This window comes from Nicotiana attenuata, unplaced genomic scaffold, assembly GCF_001879085.1.
Source record: "Nicotiana attenuata strain UT unplaced genomic scaffold, NIATTr2, whole genome shotgun sequence".
NCBI classification, from domain to species: domain Eukaryota; kingdom Viridiplantae; phylum Streptophyta; class Magnoliopsida; order Solanales; family Solanaceae; genus Nicotiana; species Nicotiana attenuata.
The window spans coordinates 64180-87100 of record NW_017672341.1 but is presented as its reverse complement, the minus strand read 5'-3'; the positions used below and the strand labels follow the sequence as shown (position 1 = coordinate 87100).

General features: G+C 35.3%; 2 protein-coding genes across 5 annotated transcripts; one reads left to right on the top strand and one right to left on the bottom strand.

Annotated features, from left to right (window-relative positions):
* The first annotated feature begins 2490 nt into the window (after positions 1 to 2490).
* Positions 2491 to 12625, top strand: LOC109212839 (choline/ethanolaminephosphotransferase 1). Of its 4 annotated transcripts, none has more exons than XM_019376533.1 (20): positions 2491 to 2574; positions 4200 to 4390; positions 5412 to 5421; positions 5521 to 5571; positions 6306 to 6383; positions 7639 to 7714; positions 7826 to 7848; positions 7929 to 8029; positions 8478 to 8572; positions 8724 to 8792; positions 9801 to 9870; positions 10164 to 10227; positions 10310 to 10350; positions 10422 to 10506; positions 10699 to 10761; positions 11235 to 11293; positions 11433 to 11485; positions 11763 to 11835; positions 12119 to 12164; positions 12371 to 12625. In XM_019376533.1, the coding sequence occupies exons 2-19, from the start codon at positions 4254 to 4256 to the stop codon at positions 12138 to 12140; spliced, it is 1170 nt and encodes a 389-aa protein (XP_019232078.1). In that variant the 5' UTR covers positions 2491 to 2574; positions 4200 to 4253; the 3' UTR covers positions 12141 to 12164; positions 12371 to 12625. The 4 variants fall into 4 exon arrangements, with proteins under 4 accessions (XP_019232078.1, XP_019232077.1, XP_019232075.1 ...); XM_019376532.1 differs by having other exon boundaries at positions 12308 to 12625; XM_019376530.1 differs by having other exon boundaries at positions 12269 to 12625.
* Positions 12626 to 13322: 697 nt separating this feature from the next.
* On the bottom strand, positions 13323 to 16854 carry LOC109212841. The gene is made up of 8 exons (XM_019376536.1): positions 16425 to 16854; positions 15317 to 15397; positions 15159 to 15218; positions 14917 to 14960; positions 14158 to 14200; positions 13991 to 14062; positions 13794 to 13895; positions 13323 to 13696 (listed from the first exon to the last, which is right to left on the bottom strand). Exons 1-8 carry the CDS (start codon positions 16794 to 16796, stop codon positions 13577 to 13579), a joined length of 894 nt encoding a protein of 297 aa, XP_019232081.1. The 5' UTR covers positions 16797 to 16854; the 3' UTR covers positions 13323 to 13576.
* Positions 16855 to 22921: the final 6067 nt, after the last annotated feature.

Here is a 22921-nt window from a genome sequence, read left to right as displayed (position 1 = left end):
AATAAACAACCCCATTTCGATTAAAGTCACTTTAATTGGAAAAACTCCCTATCCCTTCAGAAAAACGAAGGTGTGACAGACAGTATACTCTAATGCAAGTATTAATGACTACTTCTATGACTTGAACGCGTAACCTATGGAATAATCGTGTACACAACGCTGCGCAGTAGCGAAGCCAAGAATTTACCCAAGGGTGTTCGAATTTGAAATAAGTGAAAAGTCCGCCCCCGGTTAGCTCTGTAAATGTGTAGAGCCAAGTGTAGTGTGGTGTAGTAGTAGGCACTTCTAGGCCCCTTCCCGGCTACTGGATCTTCTACTATTCTATGTTCTTCCCGAAAGTGTGCTAATCCCTCCCCCCGACAAATGATATTTAATATATGTTATAAACTTCTAAAACCTAATATTTTACCTATATCCAATGCAATTTTCCGACGACCACCTTTATGACAATGTGGCTTTGCCCTGACGCTGCGGCCCTTCTCTCGACATAGAAATGTATTTATCGATGACGCCAACACTATCGTCATTTGTAAAATGCTTAGCTGTGAATACACGCGTTGTGGATGTGATGTACATAGTTGAGTGTGCTTGTCTGACTGGCCAATTTGAGTTCCTTTTCTTTGACCGTCCAGGATATTACCGTGTGACAGTGGTCCATTTATTACGTGTGCGATAAGAATTGTGAAATTTTGGAAACAAGTAAAAGAATTTTTAAGCGAAAATGGTATTTAAAAATTATAGTTATGTTTGGACATGAATATAATTTGAAGTTGTTTTTGAATTTTTGTGAGTGATTTGAAGTGAAAATTTTAAAAAATAACTTTTTGCAGTTTTTAAATTTTTGAAAAATTTCGAAATTCATCTTCAAATAAAATTTGACTTTTTCACAACCAAAACACTGATTCCGAAAAAGTAAAAAAATTTCGAAAAAAGTAAATTTCTTTTTATGGCCAAATGGGCCGTAGTATCCGTTTCATATTGTTTGAGATACTTTGACTCGGCACGGAGTTTAAGAAAAAAAGAAGAAGACTTTTGAAAGTTGTGGTCTTAAAAGCTTAAGGGGTAAAAAGTTTGTGGGGCCATGCCATTTTTGGCTACAAAAGCTTGTCATTAAAGGCAAAAAGGGTAAAATGAAGAGTTTAAAGTTGAATTATTTCCAAATTTAGAAATGTGTCATTTATTTTGGAACATATTAAAAAGTAAAAAACCTCATTTAATATGAAACGGTAGGTTACCTCTTCAATTAGTTAAGAAGCAGACTAGAAATTTGACAATTCTGCAAAATGATACAGAAATGGTCTCGTGTGAATCATGTAAAAATGAACAAAACAAATGGTTAAGTAATCCTAGATGGACAGGTTGATCATTAATTCAGATAGAAAAGGGAAAAAAAGGACAAAAGAAAAAAGAAGTTTCCCAAGGTTAAGGTAATAACTTCATTGAAAGTTGACTTAGCCAAACAATAAAAACAAATTAAATATGACTTAGCAATTAATGAGTCGATAAAATCAACATTTTAACGCAATTGAATATGACTTTTAAAACCATAAAGTTAATCCCACAAACATAAAAAGCTAAATGATTTTCTTTTATTTGTCGAAGCCGTTCATCTTAGATTGTTTTTATTATTATCTTTCCGGTCTTTATTGTTAATATTGTTTGTTTTTATTATTTTTTTAATCTTTCTTGAGTCGAGGGTCTATAAAAATAATTTTTTTTACTTTTCCAGAATAGGAATAAAGTTTACGTACACGCTACTCTCCTAAACTCCGCTTGTGAGACTCCACCGAGTTTATTATTGTAGTTTCCTAAGCCGTTCGACAAAGTTACCTAATATGAGTTCTGAACATCTGTTATAAAAATAAAAAGTAGTAACAAAAAAAAAAAAAAACATGGGGAACTTGAGAACTAATGACTAGTTTCCCTTTGTAAAAATAAGAGTCGAACTTGGCTTAAGCCTTAAGCAGTTTTTGGAGATGTTCCCTATGGGCTATAGCTTTAGGTACTAAGATAGCGTTTGACTATAGATCCTAAATTTGTTTTGAAAAATCTGATTTGGGTGAAGTTTGGTTTGAAGATGAAAATGTGTTTGGACATACGTTTTCAAAACATATTTTCCAACTTTATTTTGGAAAAACATGTATATAATTCCCAAGTTTTGGGATTTTGGCCCAAAATCAGCTCAATAGCTGATTTTGGGATTTGAAATCTGGGATTTGGGATTTGGCCAGAATATGGGCAACATTTATAGCCAAACATGAGATTTGAAAATAAATTCCAAATTTATTTTGGCAAAACTCATGGCCAAACGGGGCCTAAAAAGCTTGAACCTTTTTTTAGACGAATGATTCTCAATCAAACATTAATACTTAACGAAAAAACATACGGTCCGTCCGCCCCTCCCACCCCACGTACCTGTCCTAACCCCCCCCCCCTCCAATTTTGTGTGTCTCTCTTCTTTGCTCTACTATACTCGTACGTTTTTTTTTTTTTTTTTTTGTATTCCAAGAAACAGAAAACATTTGCTCATCGCTTCTCCAAAGGATCACTCCCTGCATCCTCTTTTCACAAAAGGTTAGATTCTGCGAACTCTTTCAAGTTTCAAATTTTCACTAAGAATGGCTATTGCTTTTCATATCATTGCATTATAGATGCCTTTTCGTAATGTTTCTTAGATTCGATGTTTAAATCCCATTTTGATACTGTAACTATGGAATTGCTTATGAAAATTTGTCATATTCTTGCATACTAAGCATACCCTTTTCGTATTTTTGCTCAGTTTTGTAGATTCAATGTTCAAAATCCCATCTTGATACTGAAACTCTGAAATTGCTTTTGAAAATTTGTCATATTCTAAGCATACCCCTTTCCTATTTCTGCTTAGTTTCACAGATTCAATTTTCAAAATCCAATCTTGATACTATAACTATGGAATTGCTCATGAAAATATGTCATATTCTTGCATTCTAAACACACCCTTTTCTTACTTTTGTTTAGTTTCATAGATTCAATGTGCGAAATTCCATTTTAATACTGTAACTGTTGAATTGCTAATGAAAATTTGTCATACTCTATGCGTACCCTTTCGTATTTCATATTGGAAAAGTTGTGTTGCTACTTCTTTCTCAGATTCAAATTTTGTTTTTTTTAAAAAAAGTGCGAAATCCCATTTTGATACTGTAACTCTTGAATTCCTAATGAAAATTTGTCATACTCTAAGCATACCCTTTTCTTATTTCTGCTTAGTTTCATAGATTCAATGTTCAAAATCCAACCTTGATACTGTAACTCTGGAATTTCTTATCGAAAATTGACATATTCTTGCATTTTAAGCATACCCTTTCCGTATTTCTGCTGTGTTTCATAGATTCAATGTTCAAAATCCCATTTTGATACTGTAACTATGAAAGTGCTTATCGGTTTGTTATATTATTGGATTCTAAGCACACCCTTTTCATATTTCTGCTTAGTATCATAGATTCAATGTTCAAAATCCCATATTGATAGTACCCATGAAGTTTGTTTGCTTATTTTTTCTTTTTCCTGTTAACTCTGAAATTGGTAGTGGAAAAGTTGCGTTGAAACTTTTTTCTCAGATTAACAGCCTCTTGCAGAAATGTAGGGTAAGGCTGCGTACAATAGACCCATGTGGTCCAGCCCTTCCCCGGACCTCGCGCATAGCGGGAGCTTAGTGCACTGGGCTGCCCTTTTTTCAAATGTTCAAACTCCCTTTTCAATAGCCCCATCAAATTATTTTCTCGTTTAACTTTGTAATTGGTTTTGAAAAATTTGTCATAAGGTTCCAAGCACACCTTTTTCGTATTTCTACTTTGTTCTCAGATGAAATGTTCAAGATCCCATTTCGAGAGTCCCCATCAAATTTGTTTTCTTTTTTTACTCTGGTGATGGTTCAGAAAATTGGTCATAGTCTTGCAGCTTAGGTGTGCTGTTTTGTGTTTCTACTTTGTATCTCAGATTCAATGCTCAAATTTTCTTTGTCTGCTAGCTTTTTGGAATTGGCTTTGAAAACTTGTCTCCTATATTACAATTCTAAGCATGCCACTTTTGTGTTTCTACTTTGTTTCCCAGATTCAACATTCAAAATCGTATTTTGGTAGTCCTATCAATTTTGTTTTCCGTTAACTTAGATACTGGTTTTTTCCGTTTTTGAAACTTTTAACCGTATTATTTTTGTGCAGATTCCAATTGGTTTATAGGTGATTCCAGAGGGAGCGAGAGGAAGGAAAGAAAGGATGGGTTACATAGGGGCACATGGAGTGCAAGCGCTTCATAGGTACAAATACAGTGGGGTAGATCACTCCTATGTTGCTAAGTATGTGTTGCAGCCATTTTGGAGTCGCTGTGTCAATTTCTTCCCCCTTTGGATGCCGTAAGTTTTCTCTCGTTCTCTCTGAATGTTATGATGAATCTTTTTTCCATGACAGTTTTGTGCATATGTGTTTAAATTTCTAGTGTTTGTGTAGTGATGTTTCTTGTATATGGGTTCCATTTATTTGCTTCCTTAGTGAGCCCACTCGGTCTTGCTGTCCATTCATTTGGCAATTTGGAGGACATGAACTTCTTTTATTACCTGTCAAGAAGGAAACAAAGAGACGATAAAGAAGAAAAGTTTCTATTAGGAATTCAGAATAGATGGTGATGTGGAAAGAGGAGATACATAGGAATTTTTGGATGATTTTTGTCTTTGGATGGTCTAAAAGAGTCGTTCATTCAGGAACACCTGACCCCCATCCCCCCCCCCCCCCCCCCCTAAAAAAAAAAAAAAAAACTTTTCTTCCTATTCAGAACCTTGTACTGCTTCTATTCACTCGTAGAATTAACTGTTTGAACACCCTAGAATAGAAGAGCAGATCTCGGAACTGAAATGGAACAGCGGTATTGTTGGTGGAATTCCGAATTAAGGAATATGAATTCAAGGAACTTTCTTTTCTCGTTTCTGATGAATCTACAGAATGCCATCTTCCATAAATGGTGATGGAAATAAAACAACTTTCAGGATCATGGTTATCTAAGTAGAAGAAAAAACTTTCAGGATCTTGTTTCTGAGACAAACTTTTTGCCACTGATAAAGCCTCCTTGATGATGAAGATGATGATGAAAGAAATTAACAATTATTGATAGTGCAGTTTTGGTGGAGTATTAGGAAAGCATAGACCATTTCCCTCTGTAACTATATAATGGACCTGTTGTTGTTGTGTGTATACAATATATGTATATATGAAGTGCATAATCATCAGGTGCCAGAAGAAATAGTCTAACATGAATTTGTCACCCGTTTGTAACAATTACTTGCTAATGGCTTTAGCCAGATGATCATGCCTTATCTTTTTCTCTTTTTCCGGAGTTAACTGACAATTTTTTTGTGTGCATGTTCTTTATACGTTGCCCAGACCGAATATGGTACGTCCCACTGTAGTCTATGGTCTTTGTTGCAAATGTTATTCTTCTCATTAGTATATTCTCTGCGCTTTGAGGTCTGATATATAACTTCCATTGCAGATTACACTTACAGGATTTTTGTTCTTAATCACATCTGCACTGCTCGGATATGTGAGTTATACTTTGTGTCTCTCAAGCAAGTGCACGTGCATTCTGTCTGTCTCTCTCTCTCTCTCTCTCTCTCTCTCTATATATATATATATATATATATATATATATATATATATATATATATATATATATCTCTTCCGTTCTCATCGTCTGAACTAGAAGATAACGTTTTGTTGCTTATCCAAGGTAAATAGGACATGTTTTCAGCCTCCTCTTTGGTTTCTCCTGCTTTTTGTTTTGAAGTTTCGGTTCATTATGCTGCTATGGAACATCCGGTTGAAGTTTGCTTTAGCTCCTGAACAGACTGTAGATTAGGAAGTATGTGTAGTCTATTACAGTTAGATCAGAATACCTGATTAATAATTCAATTAGTTATAATACAGGAGAGGCATCCAAAGGATTTGAATTTTAGTATCTTAATTTTTCGATATGGTGGTGAGTTGGATCGTCAGCAACCATACCTTCCACTGGAAGAGTGCTTGGTATGCTGCTCGGACACTCTTTAATTTAAAAAAAAGGTATGTTTAACAAAGTTTTTAAGGACTAATAAATGGAGTTATTCATTTGTTATGCCTGCCACATCCTTATATGTTGTTGTCGAAAGCTCTTCTGCTTTCCTGATGATGTAACTCATGAGTCTTTCCAGCAATATTTTGTGTTTTTTTATATTTTCAAAAGCTTTTCTTAATAGGACTTTTTACCTTCTCTCTTACTGGATAAGTTTTTGTCCCCAGATATATTCTCCGCAATTGGATTCACCTCCTCCAAGATGGGTTAATTTTGCTCATGGATTGCTTCTCTTCCTCTATCAGGTTTGCCCGTCTTAGCCATAATCGTAATTACGGTCTTATTAATTTATTCTTGTAGCAGTACTGTTTTGATAGTCGACATGTATGATTCTTTTAGCCAGATATATGCTATTTGAGTTCCATGTCTAATTGGTGAACCTAGAGGGTAAACATATGCTGTTACAAGTAATTTCTTGAGGTCTTGACTCTTGATCTAGTCTTTTAAGTGTTCCTTTATTTTGCCTTAGCATGTATGTGATCCACCATTCCAACTACCAACATTTCCCCTGTTGTTCTAGAAGCTAAATGACAGTTCGGAGAAACTTTTATGGGTGTATTTTTCCTTCTTTGGTTTTTTATAGCAGCATTTGATGAACTCTTCATCCGTACATCATGTGCCTTTGACTATGTTACATGGACTCTGGAATGGGCATACTTCCTATATCAGTGTGTCGAACTAATTGGCATGGGTATATGCACTTTTCTGTTAATAGTGTATGAATCGTGCCCTACCCATGTCACCCGTATGATATAGTTACAATGATGTAAATTAAGGATCCTTGTAACATACGATTTGAGGCATATGGTTTCTCTACAATTTGTGTAGTTTGTAGTTAGAGATCCCTTGAGATGAATTCAGATAACCACATTGCTCTGTCCCACTTTATTATCTTTCTGAAAAGAAAATAGAGATTAAAGGGTGCACTTGTGTGATCTTTCATTTAGCCCGCCTCTTCTGCGCTACTGTCTTCGAATATCTGAGATCGTGAAAGTCCCTCTGATAAGTTTGCGGCTGGTCAGTATGTGTTCAAGGTTGAATTAGCAGGTTCAACTTGGAGAAAACATGAACCTTATAATATTAACTCAGTTCTGTAGTGTAAAAAGCTTATTGGGTTGTGAATGACAAAAGACGAATTGAGATCACATTACATTCTATAAAGTGGAGCAGTATTTTTCAAAAGGCAAGCCTTTAAACAAGTATCTACAAATTTCCAACTGATCGAACATCTCACTCCTTCTGGCTGGTATTTTACTTTAAATAGGTTTGCCTCTTGTTCATAGCATGTTTTGAGGTCAATGTTTTGTTTTCTAATATTGAAGATGTCCTTTGAGTTTGGCTTGAGATTTTTTGCTCGGATGGGTGGTTATTACTTAAGTTAGTATTTTTTTTGCATATAGTATGACATTTGAATTATGCTACGTTGAGCTCATTTTAGAGCAACTCATCTTCTGCTGGAGTTCTTCTTTGATTGTGTTGGGCTCTTCCGAATGGGTGCAGACGTTTGATGCTGTTGATGGGAAGCAAGCAAGACGTACAAATTCCTCTAGTCCACTAGGAGAGCTTTTTGATCATGGTGATTGTTCCCCTCCTTTTTCATTTATATATTCCTATATTATTCTCTCTCTAAGTTGAGCGTGTGCTAGCTGTGATTCTGATTAGATGTCTTGGCTTTCACAATTTGCAGGATGTGATGCGCTTGCATGTGCAGTATGTCCTGTTTTCTAGTAATCCTTTTTCTTGCCCTGGGAAGACTTGGAACTTACAGATTTCCTGTTTAATCTGAGCAGTTTGAAGCCTTGGCTTTTGGGAGCACTGCTATGTGTGGACGAGATACTTTCTGGTTCTGGGTTATATCAGCTGTTCCTTTCTACTGCGCTACTTGGGAAAGGTAGGTGTTTCGATGTAACTCCTCAGTATGTTTAGTTTTTGGATATTGGCTTAGAATATTAGAAGGGTGGATTAGTAAGACGGGATGTAAATCAAATGTTGTGTACTAGTTGCAATAGCTATTTGAATAGTATGAACTTAACAGAAGATAATTTAACCTATATAAGAGAGACATGCCCTGGGATTTTGGGGCAATGGCAAAGGTAATACAACACGGATATGTGGTAGGCGCACATCACAAGTTCGAATCCTAGTTGGTTAACCAAGTCTAGTTAAGTGGATAAGAGTAGAGGGGCGGGCCCATTTGCTCCCGAGTTTTGAAGCTGAAAACAAGGGATTTCCTTGTTATCAGGGAAATATCTTGATCAATGTTTCATCCTAGTTTTCCAGAGATTTGTTAGTATCTTTGATCTCTTAATCTAGTTTTTGGATGTTGCTTCCTTTTGCAGCTATTTCACCAACACTCTAATTCTTCCGGTAGTAAATGGACCGACAGAGGGTCTTATGTTGATATATCTCAGCCATTTCTTTACAGCTCTAGTGGGTAAGCTTGGTTTTTTTAATGTGAAACTGCTCAATAGGAAATCCCCTTTGATGTCCTTCCTCACTCCCAGGCCCCAGCTACCCCAGTCTGTTGTTTTTGCAAGTTTCTATCAGCTTTTCTCTATTACCAGCTTGACACTTCATATTTTCAGGAGCTGAGTGGTGGGCCCAACAGTTTGGGAAGTCTATGCCACTTGTGAGTTGGGTTCCTTTTCTGAACGGTGAGGCTTTCATAAATTGTCCTTTGTTTTTCAGTTCTTAAGTTTCTCCCCAACCCTCTCTGTCTCCCTCTGTGTATTATGAAGTGCCGAGTATTGATCGGAGGTACTTTATCTGACATGATATTCATGTATTTATATAGTTTATCTTATGCTCTCCTTTTAGTTCGGTTTTCTTTTACCCTTTTTGCTTTTTAACTTTCTGTAGAGATTTCCTTAAAGCAGTTCTATGATTTTTCTAATGAACACTTTCTCTGATTTTATATATCAAAGCTTGTCAGTTTTGAACTTGAATTCTGCTACAAATGGTAGAACTTTTTGCTTCTGTTTATGGAATTGCATTACTTCTGAATTAGTCGTTGCTTACCAGCTCATGATCAAGACACATTCTTGACTTCAGAACCTACGAAGGCTTGAAGTTAAAACTTCTCGTCACCCACAGCTGGTTAAGATGGGTCACTTGCCTAAAGTTCTGTTTTATTTTATTCTTTAAAGAATTAGGAAGTTTTATTTGTTAAATACAACAACAACAACAACATACCCAGTAAAATCCCACTAGTGGGGTCTGGGGAGGGTAGGATGTACGCAGACCTTAGCCCTACCCTGGAAGGGTAGAGAGGCTGTTTCCGGGAGACCCTCAGCTCAACAGAAGAGATTTATTTGTTAAATACATCTAAGAAAAATAGTACTTATGCCAGAGTCCACCCAGCACGAGATGGGAGTAATGCTAAGAAAAGATGGTTTATTAAAAGTGGGAGATCATTTTGGAACAGATACTCTAATACATATTGTGTCTGTTTCTTTCTTTTCTTTTCTTATTATTATTTCTCTAATGGGATTTCCAAGTGAATTCATATTCTAGTTTTTATGCTTTATGAACTCTGTGCCTCTATTGCTTCGATGAGCATATCCATATGTATCATTTCTGGATACTGACTGTGTTTCCTGTCTGTTCCGAAGTTTATTTTAGTGTTTCTTATTGTTCTTATTCCTATTAACCTTTGACTTCAGAAATTCCAACCAATAAAGCCGTGTTGTTGCTGATGGTAGCTTTTGCTGTTATTCCAACGGTCTATTGCAAGTGAGTAATTTTTTCATACTTCAATGGGTTCTCTTCCTTTTTCTTCCATAATTCTTTCTGATCTCTTGCCTATGGGCTAGAAATAGACATGTGCTTTATTTATCAGAACATTTCAAATGGCTTATTAGCATTGGCAACATCCATCATTTGCATTACAGATCTTGGCAATGTCCATCATTAGCATTATAGTATTGCATCTCTTTGGATAGTTAACTTTATTCCGCATCGTCGTACTTTTGTCTGCTGTAACATATAGGGCCAGTTGAAGAGTATTAACGTCAATTTTTTGGCAGTGTTAACAATGTTCATAAGGTTGTTCAGGCAACAAAAGGAAGTATGCCACGGGCACTGGCCATGGTAAGTACGTTTCTTAGATAATATAATATGTTTTGGTGGTTATAATCTGTTTCTGACAAATTTCATTTCTAATGTTTGACAGCTTTACCCATTTGTTGTGCTACTGGGAGGAGTGCTTCTATGGTATCTCTCACTTTCAGAATACTAATTATTTTTGGACCAAATCGTGGTAATTAATATTGGCTGTTATGCAGGGACTATTTATCTCCATCCGACTTAATGAAGAACTATCCTCATCTTATGGTCGTGGGGACTGGGCTTGCATTCGGATTTCTTGTGGTAATTTATCTCCATCTCAATTATTGAGTATGAGCTGTTTCCTGAAGATACTTGTACAAATGAGTAGATGCAGATCTTTAGGGAATTCATGCATCTCATCTCATGCTCTACTTGAATCGATGCCATCTCAAAATTCAAAAATCTATTTGAAGTTCATCTTAAGTTGTTTCTGAGTAAGGTTTTTTTCCGCAGGGAAGGATGATTTTGGCTCACTTGTGTGATGAACCCAAGGGTCTGAAAACAAATATGTGCATGGTACGCATTTTCTGATGATAATGCAAAACCATAACATATGCTAAATTAATTTCATAAGATCTTTTGATAGGCCAAGTGTCTAAAATTCTTTCTGGTTAAAAGTAATCCATCTTTTCTTTAAGTTAATATCATTCCATGACTTAACTACATCAGCGTAGGAGTGTGACATCTATATCCTGGATTAGTAACTCCTATTCTTACTTTATCATAGAGAAATATTATCTTTATGCGACAAAAAAACCAATTTTTATTTCTTAAATTGAAAAATTAAGTGTATTAATTGGACAAGTGCATCCTCAAAGTGAGTCTTCGACAGAACGTCTGCGTTGTTTCGGTATAATCTCTCCTTCGAATTGGATACACTAGATAGTATGGTAGAAAAACAATTTATTTAAAGAAAAGAGAGAAATAAATAGATAATGCTTACAGCATTGTGGTTTCGATGTTTATGAAGTGGAGCTTTATGTTTGCAGTCTCTGCTTTGTCTGCCTTTTGCCGTTGCAAATGCGCTCACCGCCAGACTTAACGATGGGTAAGTGGAAACTAGTCTTGTTTCTTGAAGGAATTTAAGTCATACCAACTTTGTAATAGTATGTCTTTTACATATCACTAATATTCTCTTTTCAGAATTCTTGTATTCCTTTACGCTCATGAGAATCTCTTCTTTGCAGAGTTCCTATGGTTGATGAGTTCTGGGTTCTTCTTGCTTACACTGCATATTCAGGTATTACATTTGCTATTTTGATTTAGGCGGATATGATATGCTGTTTTCGTGTGAGTTATATTTGACAAAATTTAATTTAACTTAGCTGAACTGCGAACATACTTTTCTGACACCTACTTTAACTGTGTGACAAGTGACTGGTGCTGTGTAAAATATCTGGTCTGCTCCATATTCTATTTTTGACCTAGAGATTTCCAATCTCATTGTTTTTTCTTGTCGTTTTTTAACTCCTACGTATTATTGGCTGATTGTTCTTATTGTTTTTCCTCTTATTCAGTGTCACTCTATCTGCATTTTGCCACGTCTGTTATTCATGAAATAACATCAGCCCTCGGGATATACTGTTTCAGGTAAGATATATTGTGCTCGACTCTTATTTTACCTCATTGTGCTCAACTATATCTGATTTGATTTCAGCACAAATATCTTCCATTTCTGGCTCACATGATAAACCATAACCAACCTTTTCCCTATTGACATTGCTGGGGTCAAGTAAATATGAAGATTCTCATATCTCAACCTTATCGAGCATATAAACCTTTTCATGTCATCGAAGTATCGAACAATATGTTTCGACTAGTTTCATATTTTGTGAAGCATTGATTCCTAATGCTTTTCACTTTTGAATGACAGGATAACAAGGAAAGAAGCTTGATCCTTGTTTATGATCTAATTTTGGGTACACGTTTAACCTTTTTCTCTTTCTTTGATAAGCTTAAGGTTATATTTTCCACTGATTAGTGTATGATACAGTTATGATCTTCCTGGTACTTTTGTTTCTAGCTTTCGACCTGGGATTGAAGTTTTACTTTCCGTATCTAGCCGCTCCCTGGAAACCAGCTCGGAAGGATATTTCGGGGTTCTCATTGCACTACTTTTTCACAGGTTGAGGGCGTTATTGTTTGAATCCACCTTCAAATTCAAGTTTAGTGAAGTAATTAAAATGAATATCCTTTGAGTTACCCTTTTGACTTTAGGTGACTAAAATTGTTTAGTTGTTTTTGATTTGTCGACCCTTCCAATGGTCATGTTTCAAAATAGATGTCCTTTCAATTCCAAATTGAGTGGCATTGGTTTGATTTGACATGATATTTGGATAATCCAATTCACTCAATGCTGAGTTTTGAAGTTTGCTGGTTATTTTCCCTCCCTTATTTTTGGATGTCAAAAGGAGAAACTAGAAGATTTGAACAGATTTTAGTTTGTATTAGGAGTATAAAATTTTCCTAATTTAAAATAGAATTGGCCTATCATGCTGTCTAATTATTTGAGGAAGGCTGTCAACTGACTCCCTTTGGATGAGGGTAGGAAGCAATGAAGCGTGAAAATAGCACGGGTTAGTAGTTTTCGGACCGGTAATTGAATAATAGTCAACGTGTGTAGAGTTATTAAAAAATAGCCACTGTTTTGCTGAAACACGAAAAATTCCAGCATAATATGCGAGATTATAGAGCTCCTGCGTATAAACTTTCAGCATATTAAGTTGGAACTCCAGCACACGGATAGTTCCAGTATAATATGCAAAATTATGTCACTCGTACGCATAAACTACCCGCATATTATGTTGGAATTCCAGCACATTATGAAATTATAAGACATTATGTTGTAAGCTCATGTATAAAAAATTCGAACTCCAGCATATTATGCTGGAATATTTCCGTATTTATAAGGGTGCTTATATTCAGATTTTATCTTTACACGAGAAAGTGGCTAAATTTCAATTACTTTAAAATTGTGGCTATTTTTCAATTACCCGTTGTAAATCTGGCTATTTTTAATTTTCCCCCCAATTAAAAGCGTGAAGCAATAAAGTTAGAAGTACTAAGCAATGAACCCAAAGAGCCAATGGATGTTTTCAAGATTCAGACTCAAGTTTGGAACACCTTATATACTGGCCAAGATGTCTTATAAATACATTTGCAACTGAGCAATTAATGACTTTGTATTGCTTTGAACAAAAAATGAACTTGGTTGATAATCCATTCCGACAATCTTGTATCAATAATGATCAAAATAATCTTGTATTAACCATCACTGTGGTGTAGTATTAGAGCAAAGTCCCATCTAGAATGACTTCTCTTTTTTACCTGTTTAAATTGCTGCAGCTAACCACCTTGGCAGGTTCAATGTAGATTTCATCCCAAATTTGGTTAGAAAAATGGCATAGAGAAGATGCAGCAAGAACACGAAGAACGTACAATTTATCAAAAGCTGCAGGTGTAGGAAGCAAAAAAGAGTAAAAGGAAGAAAATTTTAGCTTTTTACTTGTCAAATTATTGAATAGATAGGAAGAAGTTATAGCACGTACCAGAGTCCCGAATAAGGTGTAGATAAAATTCATAGATGGAACTATCTGGCTGCCTAAGGATGTGAGAATGTACGAGAGAGAAGCATGAATATTTACGGTGATCTACAAGCAAAGAAGGAACACACGAGCGATACATTTCATTAGCAAAGAGACAATTGTAACAGACGTAAAGAAGAGAAAATGAAGTTATAAATTACCAGAGCAAGGATGTTTTCTCCTATTAAAAATGAGGATAATATAACATATCCAAGAGCACCTATAGCCCGAGCCTGCAAATCAAATTGATCATCTCTTGTCGGAATCACACCGTGATTAATACAGAACACCCTCAAAAAAGAAAAACAGTGGAAGGGAGAGAACATACAATAGAGCACAAGAAGATTGAGGCACCCCAATTTGTTCTCAACCTGACAAAATAAGAAATAGAACAACATCAAACAGCAGCGACATTTAATGTGAAGGATGCAGAATGTGTTCCAGTGCATAACTTTGGTTATAGTAAAACCCCCAAAAAGTCTGAACTAGTAGTCAGTACCAGGGGCGGAGGCAGAGGGGTGCAAGGGGTTTCAATAGAATCCCGTTCGTCGGAAAATTATACTATTTAAATAGGGTAAAAATGTGTTTTTTTTGCTTGTACATAAGTTGTTGAATCTTCTTGGCATAAGAAATTCCTTTTATCCCCTTATTTGAATTCCTTGCTCCGCCACTGGTAAGTACACTATTATATTCACTTGTGCATATGACAAATCAATTGACTTACAACTCCTATTTGGTACTTTAATATGTGAAATAGAGCAAGCGTCCTCTTAGCGCATTCTCAATTTTCTACTTCCATTTCTCTTTGGAGGTTTCGAAAGAAGGCGGGGCCAGAACAAAGAACGGGATCAGGCGATACATACTGGGGAAGACTGCAGAGCAATGCTTGCTCCTTTATTTGTTACTTATTCTGTTTTCTTTTTGTCGGGGTGGGGGCGGGGGTGGGAGAGGGACGTGTCTCCAATGAGGGTCGGAAACTAAGGTATATAACTCTTGGAAGACTTCCTGTTCAAAAATGGATTCCCATTACAATGACTTGACGAATAAGAATTCACGTATTGACACACATAATGAAATCACTACCTACCTCCATAAGGAACCCATTGTGAAGCCAAGTAAACCATGCATTAACTGAATCAGAACGAGAAAAAGGTGTAGCTATGTTAGTAACAAATCACCTAAACATGAATAGTACTTTTGCGAAACATAAAGTATTGAAGAAGAACAGTAAGCAAGGATGACAAGTATCATAAGAAAGCAATAATGAAAATTTGATATTTCGCAAACCTATATGTACAAATTTTATGGTTTATAAGATGTATAACTCACCATATAATTTAATGCTTTCACTGGACCAGACAAGACAAATAAGAGCACAACAGTTGCAACCTAATCAGATGGGACAAATGATCGTTAGAGAAAGCAGATGAACAAGCGATTAGGAACAAGTAAACGTTCAACCTATGAGGTATGCAGAGGAGACAAACCATGGTTTTCCTGCCCGCTGCAACACCCCATCTCATCGAGGATATAACAATTGGCAACGCGAAGAAACAGCCGAAGTAATTCTGTGTTACATGGAAAGCCAAACTCCTTTAGGAGATCAAAACTACCAGCAAAAAGTGACAGATAATACAAGACCAGCTCACAGAATCTATGCGAAATATGATATAGCTACTCTTAGTTAATGCAGTCTTACAGTAAACATCAAACAAAATCATAAACTAGTCACTGGTCTTTTCTTCTCTATAAATTATATTTATTTTGCAGAAAAAGGTCAAAATCTACCTTCTTGTCTTATATCTATTATCTAATATTTTCTGTTCTACTTCAAAACATTACTTTCTTCTTCAAAATTTTGCACTTAAAAACCCAAAACTATCCTTACTTTCCTAATCAGAATTATTTTCACTATTTGCTTAGTGCAGAAATAAAAAAAACTGTCATACCCACTAAAGCTAATTGCATTTAATCGCATTCCATTATCGCGAAGGATAGTGAGCAAATATCATATCTAAGGAAGCATTATTTATCATTCTCAAGCCTAAATCATTTTTGGTCTTCAGCAACATTTCCAACATTTTACAACATAAAGAACTTCCCTAACTTATTGCACAATAGCAGAGTTAAACAAATTCAATACTATAATTCCTAAACTAAAGTACTACTCCCTCCGTCCGTCCAAATTTATGTGACACTCTTTCCTTTTTAGTCCGTTCCAAAATGAATGAAACCTTTCTATATTTAATAATAATTCAACTTTAGATTTTCCTTCTTACCCATAATGAGATGATTTCTAACTCCGCAAATTTATGTGATTTAATTTAAACCACAAATTTCAAAAGTCTTAACGTGTCCAATCAAATACCTTACGCCTAAACTGGGACAGAGGGAGTACTACTTTCTAAATCACATTAACCAATAAACTCCTAAAAAAATTTGTTTAGGAACTTAAATGACAATTTTGCAATCAATATATCATCCCTAATTCAAAAACAATTAAATTAAATTCATAACTCAATCAGCACATAAACAAAAAGCATTTCCTCTAAAAACCCATCAAAAATTTCTACATTTCAAGAATCATATATGTACCTCAATAGCAAGAGAATTGCTCAAGAGATAAGCCAATCCAGAAACAGCAGCAAACATAGCACCCTCTACTAATCTCAAAGTCTTTTTATAAACAACCCCATCTGCTGCTAAGTACTCATACTCTTCTGAATCTTTTAAATTTTCCTCTTCTTTATCACTCAAAGATTGGATTTTTATAGCTGAAGCTCTTACATTTTTTAGCTTAAAATTGTTATAACGAAGTGTTAAAGGCAAGAATTTTGGTTTGTGGGTAGTGAAAAAGAGAAAGTGGGGAGCTGAGAAAGATGAATGGGTCGATGAATTTCCTGAAATTGAAGAGAATTTGATATGGTAATAGTTGTTGTGTTGGTGATCAAGTTTGAGAAGATTCATGGTGGAGAATACAGAGATTCTTGTTACTGTAGTTTGTGGTTTTTTTTAAACAGAGATTAAGGTTGCTGTTTTTTTGGATAGGGGGTATTTGTGGGCTTTTGGACTTCGGGTTAGCCCATGATGTTGCTTAATTGATTTAAGGCCCATTAGTTTGATTTGTTTAGCCCACAACACCAATGCATATCCAAACAACCCAACAATCAAGATTTAAGACTTTAATAGGATTTTGGGGCATTTGCATCTATACCCGCTTTTTAGGTCACCTTTTAACTGATACCCGCTTTGCAAAAAAATTGCAAGCGTACCCACTTTTCGCGTAACTTCAGACATACGGGCCTGAAGTAGCAAAAATTTATGTCTGAAGTTTGAACTTCAGAATGTTTTGCCTGAAGTGTAGCAAAACTTCAGATATTTTTGCATGAAGCTTGGCCTGACTTGCAAAGGCAATCACACAAACTTCAGTTCATAGTGCAAATGGCAAACTTCAGTTCAATAAAATTACAACATGTTTTGGCTGAAGTTTTTGTTTGTAATTGCTGAACTTCAGCATTCGAGTAGCTGAAGCTTTGTTCTGTATTTGCTAAACTTCAGCATGTTTTAGCTGAAGCTTTGTTCTGTATTTGCTGAACTCAGCATGTTTTAGCTGAAACTTTGTTCTGTTTGTGATGAACTTCAGCATTCTAGGGCTGAAGTTTGTTTTGTATTTGCTGAACTTCAACATTCTTAGAGCTGAAGTTCTAAACAACAATGAATTTAATAAATCATGATTAGCAGCGATTGATGTTGTTCATTTCAAAGATTAAAGAATGAGAAATATTTTTGATATGAAAGCAAGTTACTACAGATAAATTAGAACCAAAAATCAATGTGCCTGTAAAGCTAAAATATCTAAGAGGTTAAATTATTGTGAATAAGACCAAACTGAACATAATGGGACAAGCAGATATATATGAATCATCAGGCTAGAACGCATAACAATATCTCAAGTTTCAGCATTCAGAAAACGAAGGATGAGAAGGAGGAGCAGAAAGAGGCCTGAAGTTGTTTAAACAGTGAATACAAGTTAAAACTTTTTTTAAAAGTGGGTATAGGTTAAATGGGGGCGACCAAATAGGGTGCAATTTTTACGATTTTCATAGAGGAATTAACTCAAATAGCCACTCACCCAACCACTTAAATTAAAAATAGTATAATATATGCATTATATGTGTATAATTATATATAATCAATGTATAACCTTATGTATATAGCTAGAAAAAGTGAGCAATGAATATAATTGGCTATTTGTGTAAATATTCCTTTTCATATCTTTACACAAGGGTGATTTGTTCTATGAACAATTACTGTTCATTTTCTGTGTCAATTTGTCGACAAGGGGAGAAGAAAGGGACAGACAGGAAGTGTGAGTGGAGCTGACTAAATGTGCATATTTTGTGCGGCAGATGTATTTTAGTGACAATTAAAGTGCAAGTCAGTGTTCTTAATCATCATCACAATCAAGGTATAATTATTAATGTCAATGTCCCTTTTCTAATAATTTTCAACACAATACCTCGGTAAAATTTAAATATTCTTCAAAATTCATGAGAACCACTAACATAAATAATATATTCAGAATTTCAAACTATTGCATATAAAGTATTATTAATTATACGTACATCGATCCACCACATCAACAGTGGTATAGCCAACTTATTTTATAGCCTCAATTGAAATATGCAATCTTTAAAATTCATAATTTTAAAATCACAGTAGAGAGTACTGAGCTATATTCACCATACCGACAATTAATTTCAACTTAGAAAATTATACACTATTTTAGATATAGTTAATTAGCTCCAGAAGCGGAGGTAGAAGCAAAGATACGGGTTTCGTCGTCGCTCGCTTGGCTCGGCTTGGCTTCGGCTTCGGCGTCGGATTCGGATTCGGATTCGGATTGAGATTGAAATTTGAATTTGGAATGTACAATATCTTTTGTTCAAATAGTATATTTTTCGTAAGAAATTCATTAAATATCCATAAATATCATATTTAATCATTACCACTTTAACTCAATATTCCGAAATTCAAAACTCATAAAATTAAAATTTTGTCTTGCTCTGCTTGGCTCTAGTCTTGACTCAAAGCCAATGGGGCCGCATGCAAATTAATGTAAAAATAGCCTTTCGAAAAAAATCGAACCTTAGTCCCCTTGACCATACTCAGTATATGTATTAAGAATACTACTAAATATATATAAGTACTTGATTTTGAACCCATATATATTAGTAAAATGTATGCTAATCCCTAACATTTTATCAACCAATAAAACTTATGGAAGGGAAAGAAAATGTTGAGTAAGTGATAATGGGAATAAACCAAATGATTAAAAACCAAAATTGAGAATTAAGATTTGGAAAGGGACATAACTTAAAAACAATTAGTTCCTTTTGTTGCTGTGATAACAATGATTCACTTGGACTTGGGCGTGCTACGAGCCTGCGTTCATTGCTATAATAAACAAACAGCAAACGTGCTATATATAGTGCATGTAATGTGGCATGGCTCTAGCTGTGCTACAAATTAATCTTGGATTCTTCGTGTGTGTGTGTGTGAGACCCCTCGAGCGTGCGCTTATGCCATTGCTTAAAAGAGAGTACTTGTTTGTATTCCAAAAAAAATAATGCGCATGTGAGTATTTGTACGAACCGAGTGTCTATCAGAAACAGTTTTTGTAACTCACATAAAGTAGGGGTAAGGTTTGTGCACATCACACTCTCCTCAAACCCCAATTGTGGAATAGTACGTGAGGGTCAATCGGTTTTGTGGCTCTTTACAAACTTATTTTTAGTTTTATGACCCTACCTCTTTTTTACATATGGAAGATTTACTTTTACACGTAAGAGATCTGTCTTTTACACATAGGAGATCTGAAAAGGTCATTTTATCAATTAATTTTAAAATTATAAAAGAGCATGATGTACAAATAGTACGGGATCACACTTCCTAGGTTGTTATTGCTATTGTATGTGTTGTATTTGTAGGAAAGGAGCATGGATGTTGTAAAGACTAGCTTTCTAAAAGGCGGATATATATACAACGGCGGATCCAACGATGAGTTTCCAGGTCCAGCAAAAAAAGCTTATGATGAGCATCTATTTGTCCTAATATTCTCACCATATTTGGTTTTTCTATTTCTTGAAGGACACCATATTTACCATAATTGAGTTTTCCTTCTTTTAGAAGGAAACTATAAATCTCTCATATTTGGCTAGTCTTTTTTCTTGTAGGAAAAGGTTTGGACTTCTATAAAAAAGAATCCTTCCTTCTCATTCAGCAGCATCCACAATGTAGCCATATGGGGTTTGAGAGTTGTGTTTAAGGGGAGAACTTTAGGGGACAAGTGTTTGTGTGTCACCTGTGTTTGCCTTTTCATGAGGTTGTTCTCTCGATATTTTGTACTCTCTTTTATTATAGTGGATTGCTCATCTCCGCCGTGGACGTAGGTCAGTTGACCGAACCACGTTATATGTTTGTGTCTCTTTTAGTATATTTCTCTTTGTTGTATGATTTATCGGCGTTCAAGTGTTGCTTTACTAGCTTCCGAATGACACCTTATTTTTTCGATCCTAACATTTCCAAGATCTAATTCCAGTTTTTTTCTTATGCAGTGAAAATGCCTGTTGCGGGTCAAGTTGTATAGGGTATCGCGAGACAGCTTACGGCAGAGGAAAAAATACGAGGTACGCTATTGCTTAGTCTAGTTTTTATGGAAGCTTTAACAATTTATGGACTGGTTGTATTATTAGCACTTTTATTTGCGAATCATTTTGTTTAATCTTAGTTTAAACAAAAGTGAAAATTATAGCATAAATGCCATAACATAAATGGCTATTTACGCAACAATAAATCGGAAATTCAAGAGGGAGGTTAATTTTCAGTTACACTACCGAAAAACGGAAAACAGATAATGGAAAAACGTTTACTATTCCCTTGGATTTAATAAAAGTGCTAATGATACAACCAGTAAGCTATGCTTTAAGACTATGTCAAGTTTTGAACCGAAGCCGAGCGAGCGATGACGAAGGCGTGAGGTTTGCCTTCTTCTCAATTCTGTAAGAGCTAGAAGAAGAGCAATTGCTTATATACCCATCAAAAACCTCTTCCTCTTCCAATATGGGATAGTGTCCGTTTGCCAAGGAGGGAATCTCAAATGAAATTCAAATATTTCATTTTCCCTCCATTTTCCATTCACCCTCTTTTAAGCCTTATTTAATGCTTAAAAACCCAACAATAAGTAGAGCTATTTCTAAGAATATTTATTTGTACTACGAAAATGAATGTCATTAAGATATGCATGTGTTTTGCATACATACATACATACATACATACATATATATATATATATATATATATATATATATATATATATATATATATATATAAAACTTTTATCACTCACTCATAATTAAATAATCTACATATTTTGGCTGTACATTTGTAACTTTCCTTTTTGGTAATTAATTATTTTATATTAATCACCGGTGTAAGGCCATAGCTTTGCTATCTCATTACAAAATCAAAACTCAGCCTATGTAAACATGCATACCAAAAATCAATCAGGAATAAACATTTGTAACTTTTACGATTAAATTATTTAATTTAATACGAATATCGAGTGTGCGTGTATGAATTTTTCTATTTTTCTCTCTTTTCACTCAATAGGAGTACCTTTTTCTCCTTGCCTATGAATTATAGATTGAACTTCACAATCTTAAACATTTCTTGAGTTGGAATTTTGTGAGTCCTTTCAAATCAATGCACGTATCTTTCTGCAATTTGATCAAGTTTCTTCTGAATATAAGCATACAAAAGTGAAAACACAATGGGAAGAAGAGACATGAAATGAAATGAAATGAGTAATCCACCACGTAACGACACATATATACATCAATGACTGACATATCCCAACTTCAATTTTTCATGTTGAGATAGTGGTGTATACTGACAAGAGACTTGAGCAATAATAAAGTTGTCTTCGAACGATAAAAACAGCTACTAATGATTGTGTTGCGGTAGTCGCATAATTACCCTATTTCCTTTATGGGGAAGAAAGAAAATTAAGGAACCCGCAAATATTGGAAAAACTACAATTATTGTTAACCAAGGAAAATAATTCGTAGTAAAGACAAGATACACTTGGACCATAAAAACCCGTGCTCAAAATATTTTTATTTTCGAGCACAGGTTTGTCGGTAAAAAAAAATTAAATGGATTCAAGTAGAGTTTTCTTGAACGTATCAATAAGCTAGACCCATACTGCGAGTTGTTTCATGCTATAAATAAACTCGGACACTAGCCTCTCATTTAACTCGCTACTTCGTCAACTTCTCAGTCCCTCGTGAGTGTGGCACGCACCTCTACATCTTTTCCTATCTATAGTCAGGGGACTGCTGCTCATAACTACTAGCTATCCATCTAGCCCACGATAGCGAAGGCTCAAAAAAAAGATTGAATGAGGTCATTAACATTGAATCATCATAAGGAAGTCAAGTAGTCCGTGACTGACTAGCCGACGCTTCTGCCTTTCCACTTTCCACGAGTCAAAAAATGTAACGATAGCTAAGAGAACTAGAGAGCTAGAGCGAAATACTTGTAGCGAGTAAAGAACGATTTCACAAAGTTTATAATAAAATAGTACGAGTTGTAAAAGCGTAAGACCTATATAGAGCCACATTTGGCCGGTCTCACATCTTCCCATCCTCTACTTAGTTGTCTCAATTACATCGATCCTGAACTACGTCCATCCAAGTATTCTTGCCCTTACCCTTTCGGTCGAGCACAACCTCCCGAGCGCTAGGTTCAAGCAACTTCATACCACTTCGTCCCTTTCACTCTTCAACCTGATCTCTACTTGGCGGAGTAGAATTTTCGTTAAGGGGTTCGAAAAAGAAAAAATTTAAAAAGATTATACTGTAAAGTTATCTTCGCGTGACTTATATATCACGGGTTCGAACGGTAAAAACAACCACTAATGATTGTACTATGGTAGCCGCAGTGGCGGAGACAAGATTTTCGTGAAGGGGTTCAAAAAAGAAAAAAGATTGTAGCACTAAGCTATGCTTTAAGACTATATCAAGGGGATT

What these genes read in the sequence shown, in the direction of transcription:
- LOC109212839 (XM_019376533.1), top strand. Translation starts at nt 4,254, where the DNA reads ATGGGTTACATAGGGGCACATGGAGTGCAAGCGCTTCATAGGTACAAA. An exon ending in CATCTGCACTGCTCGGATAT is followed by an intron (nt 5,572 to 6,305) that starts GTGAGTTATACT and finishes TTTTGTCCCCAG; the next exon opens with ATATATTCTCCGCAATTGGA. An exon ending in TACTGCGCTACTTGGGAAAG is followed by an intron (nt 8,030 to 8,477) that starts GTAGGTGTTTCG and finishes TTCCTTTTGCAG; the next exon opens with CTATTTCACCAACACTCTAA.
- LOC109212841 (XM_019376536.1), bottom strand. Translation starts at nt 16,796, where the DNA reads ATGAATCTTCTCAAACTTGATCACCAACACAACAACTATTACCATATC. An exon ending in GAGAAAACATCCTTGCTCTG is followed by an intron (nt 13,896 to 13,990) that starts GTAATTTATAAC and finishes CTTTGCTTGTAG; the next exon opens with ATCACCGTAAATATTCATGC. An exon ending in ACACCTTATTCGGGACTCTG is followed by an intron (nt 13,697 to 13,793) that starts GTACGTGCTATA and finishes CTACACCTGCAG; the next exon opens with CTTTTGATAAATTGTACGTT.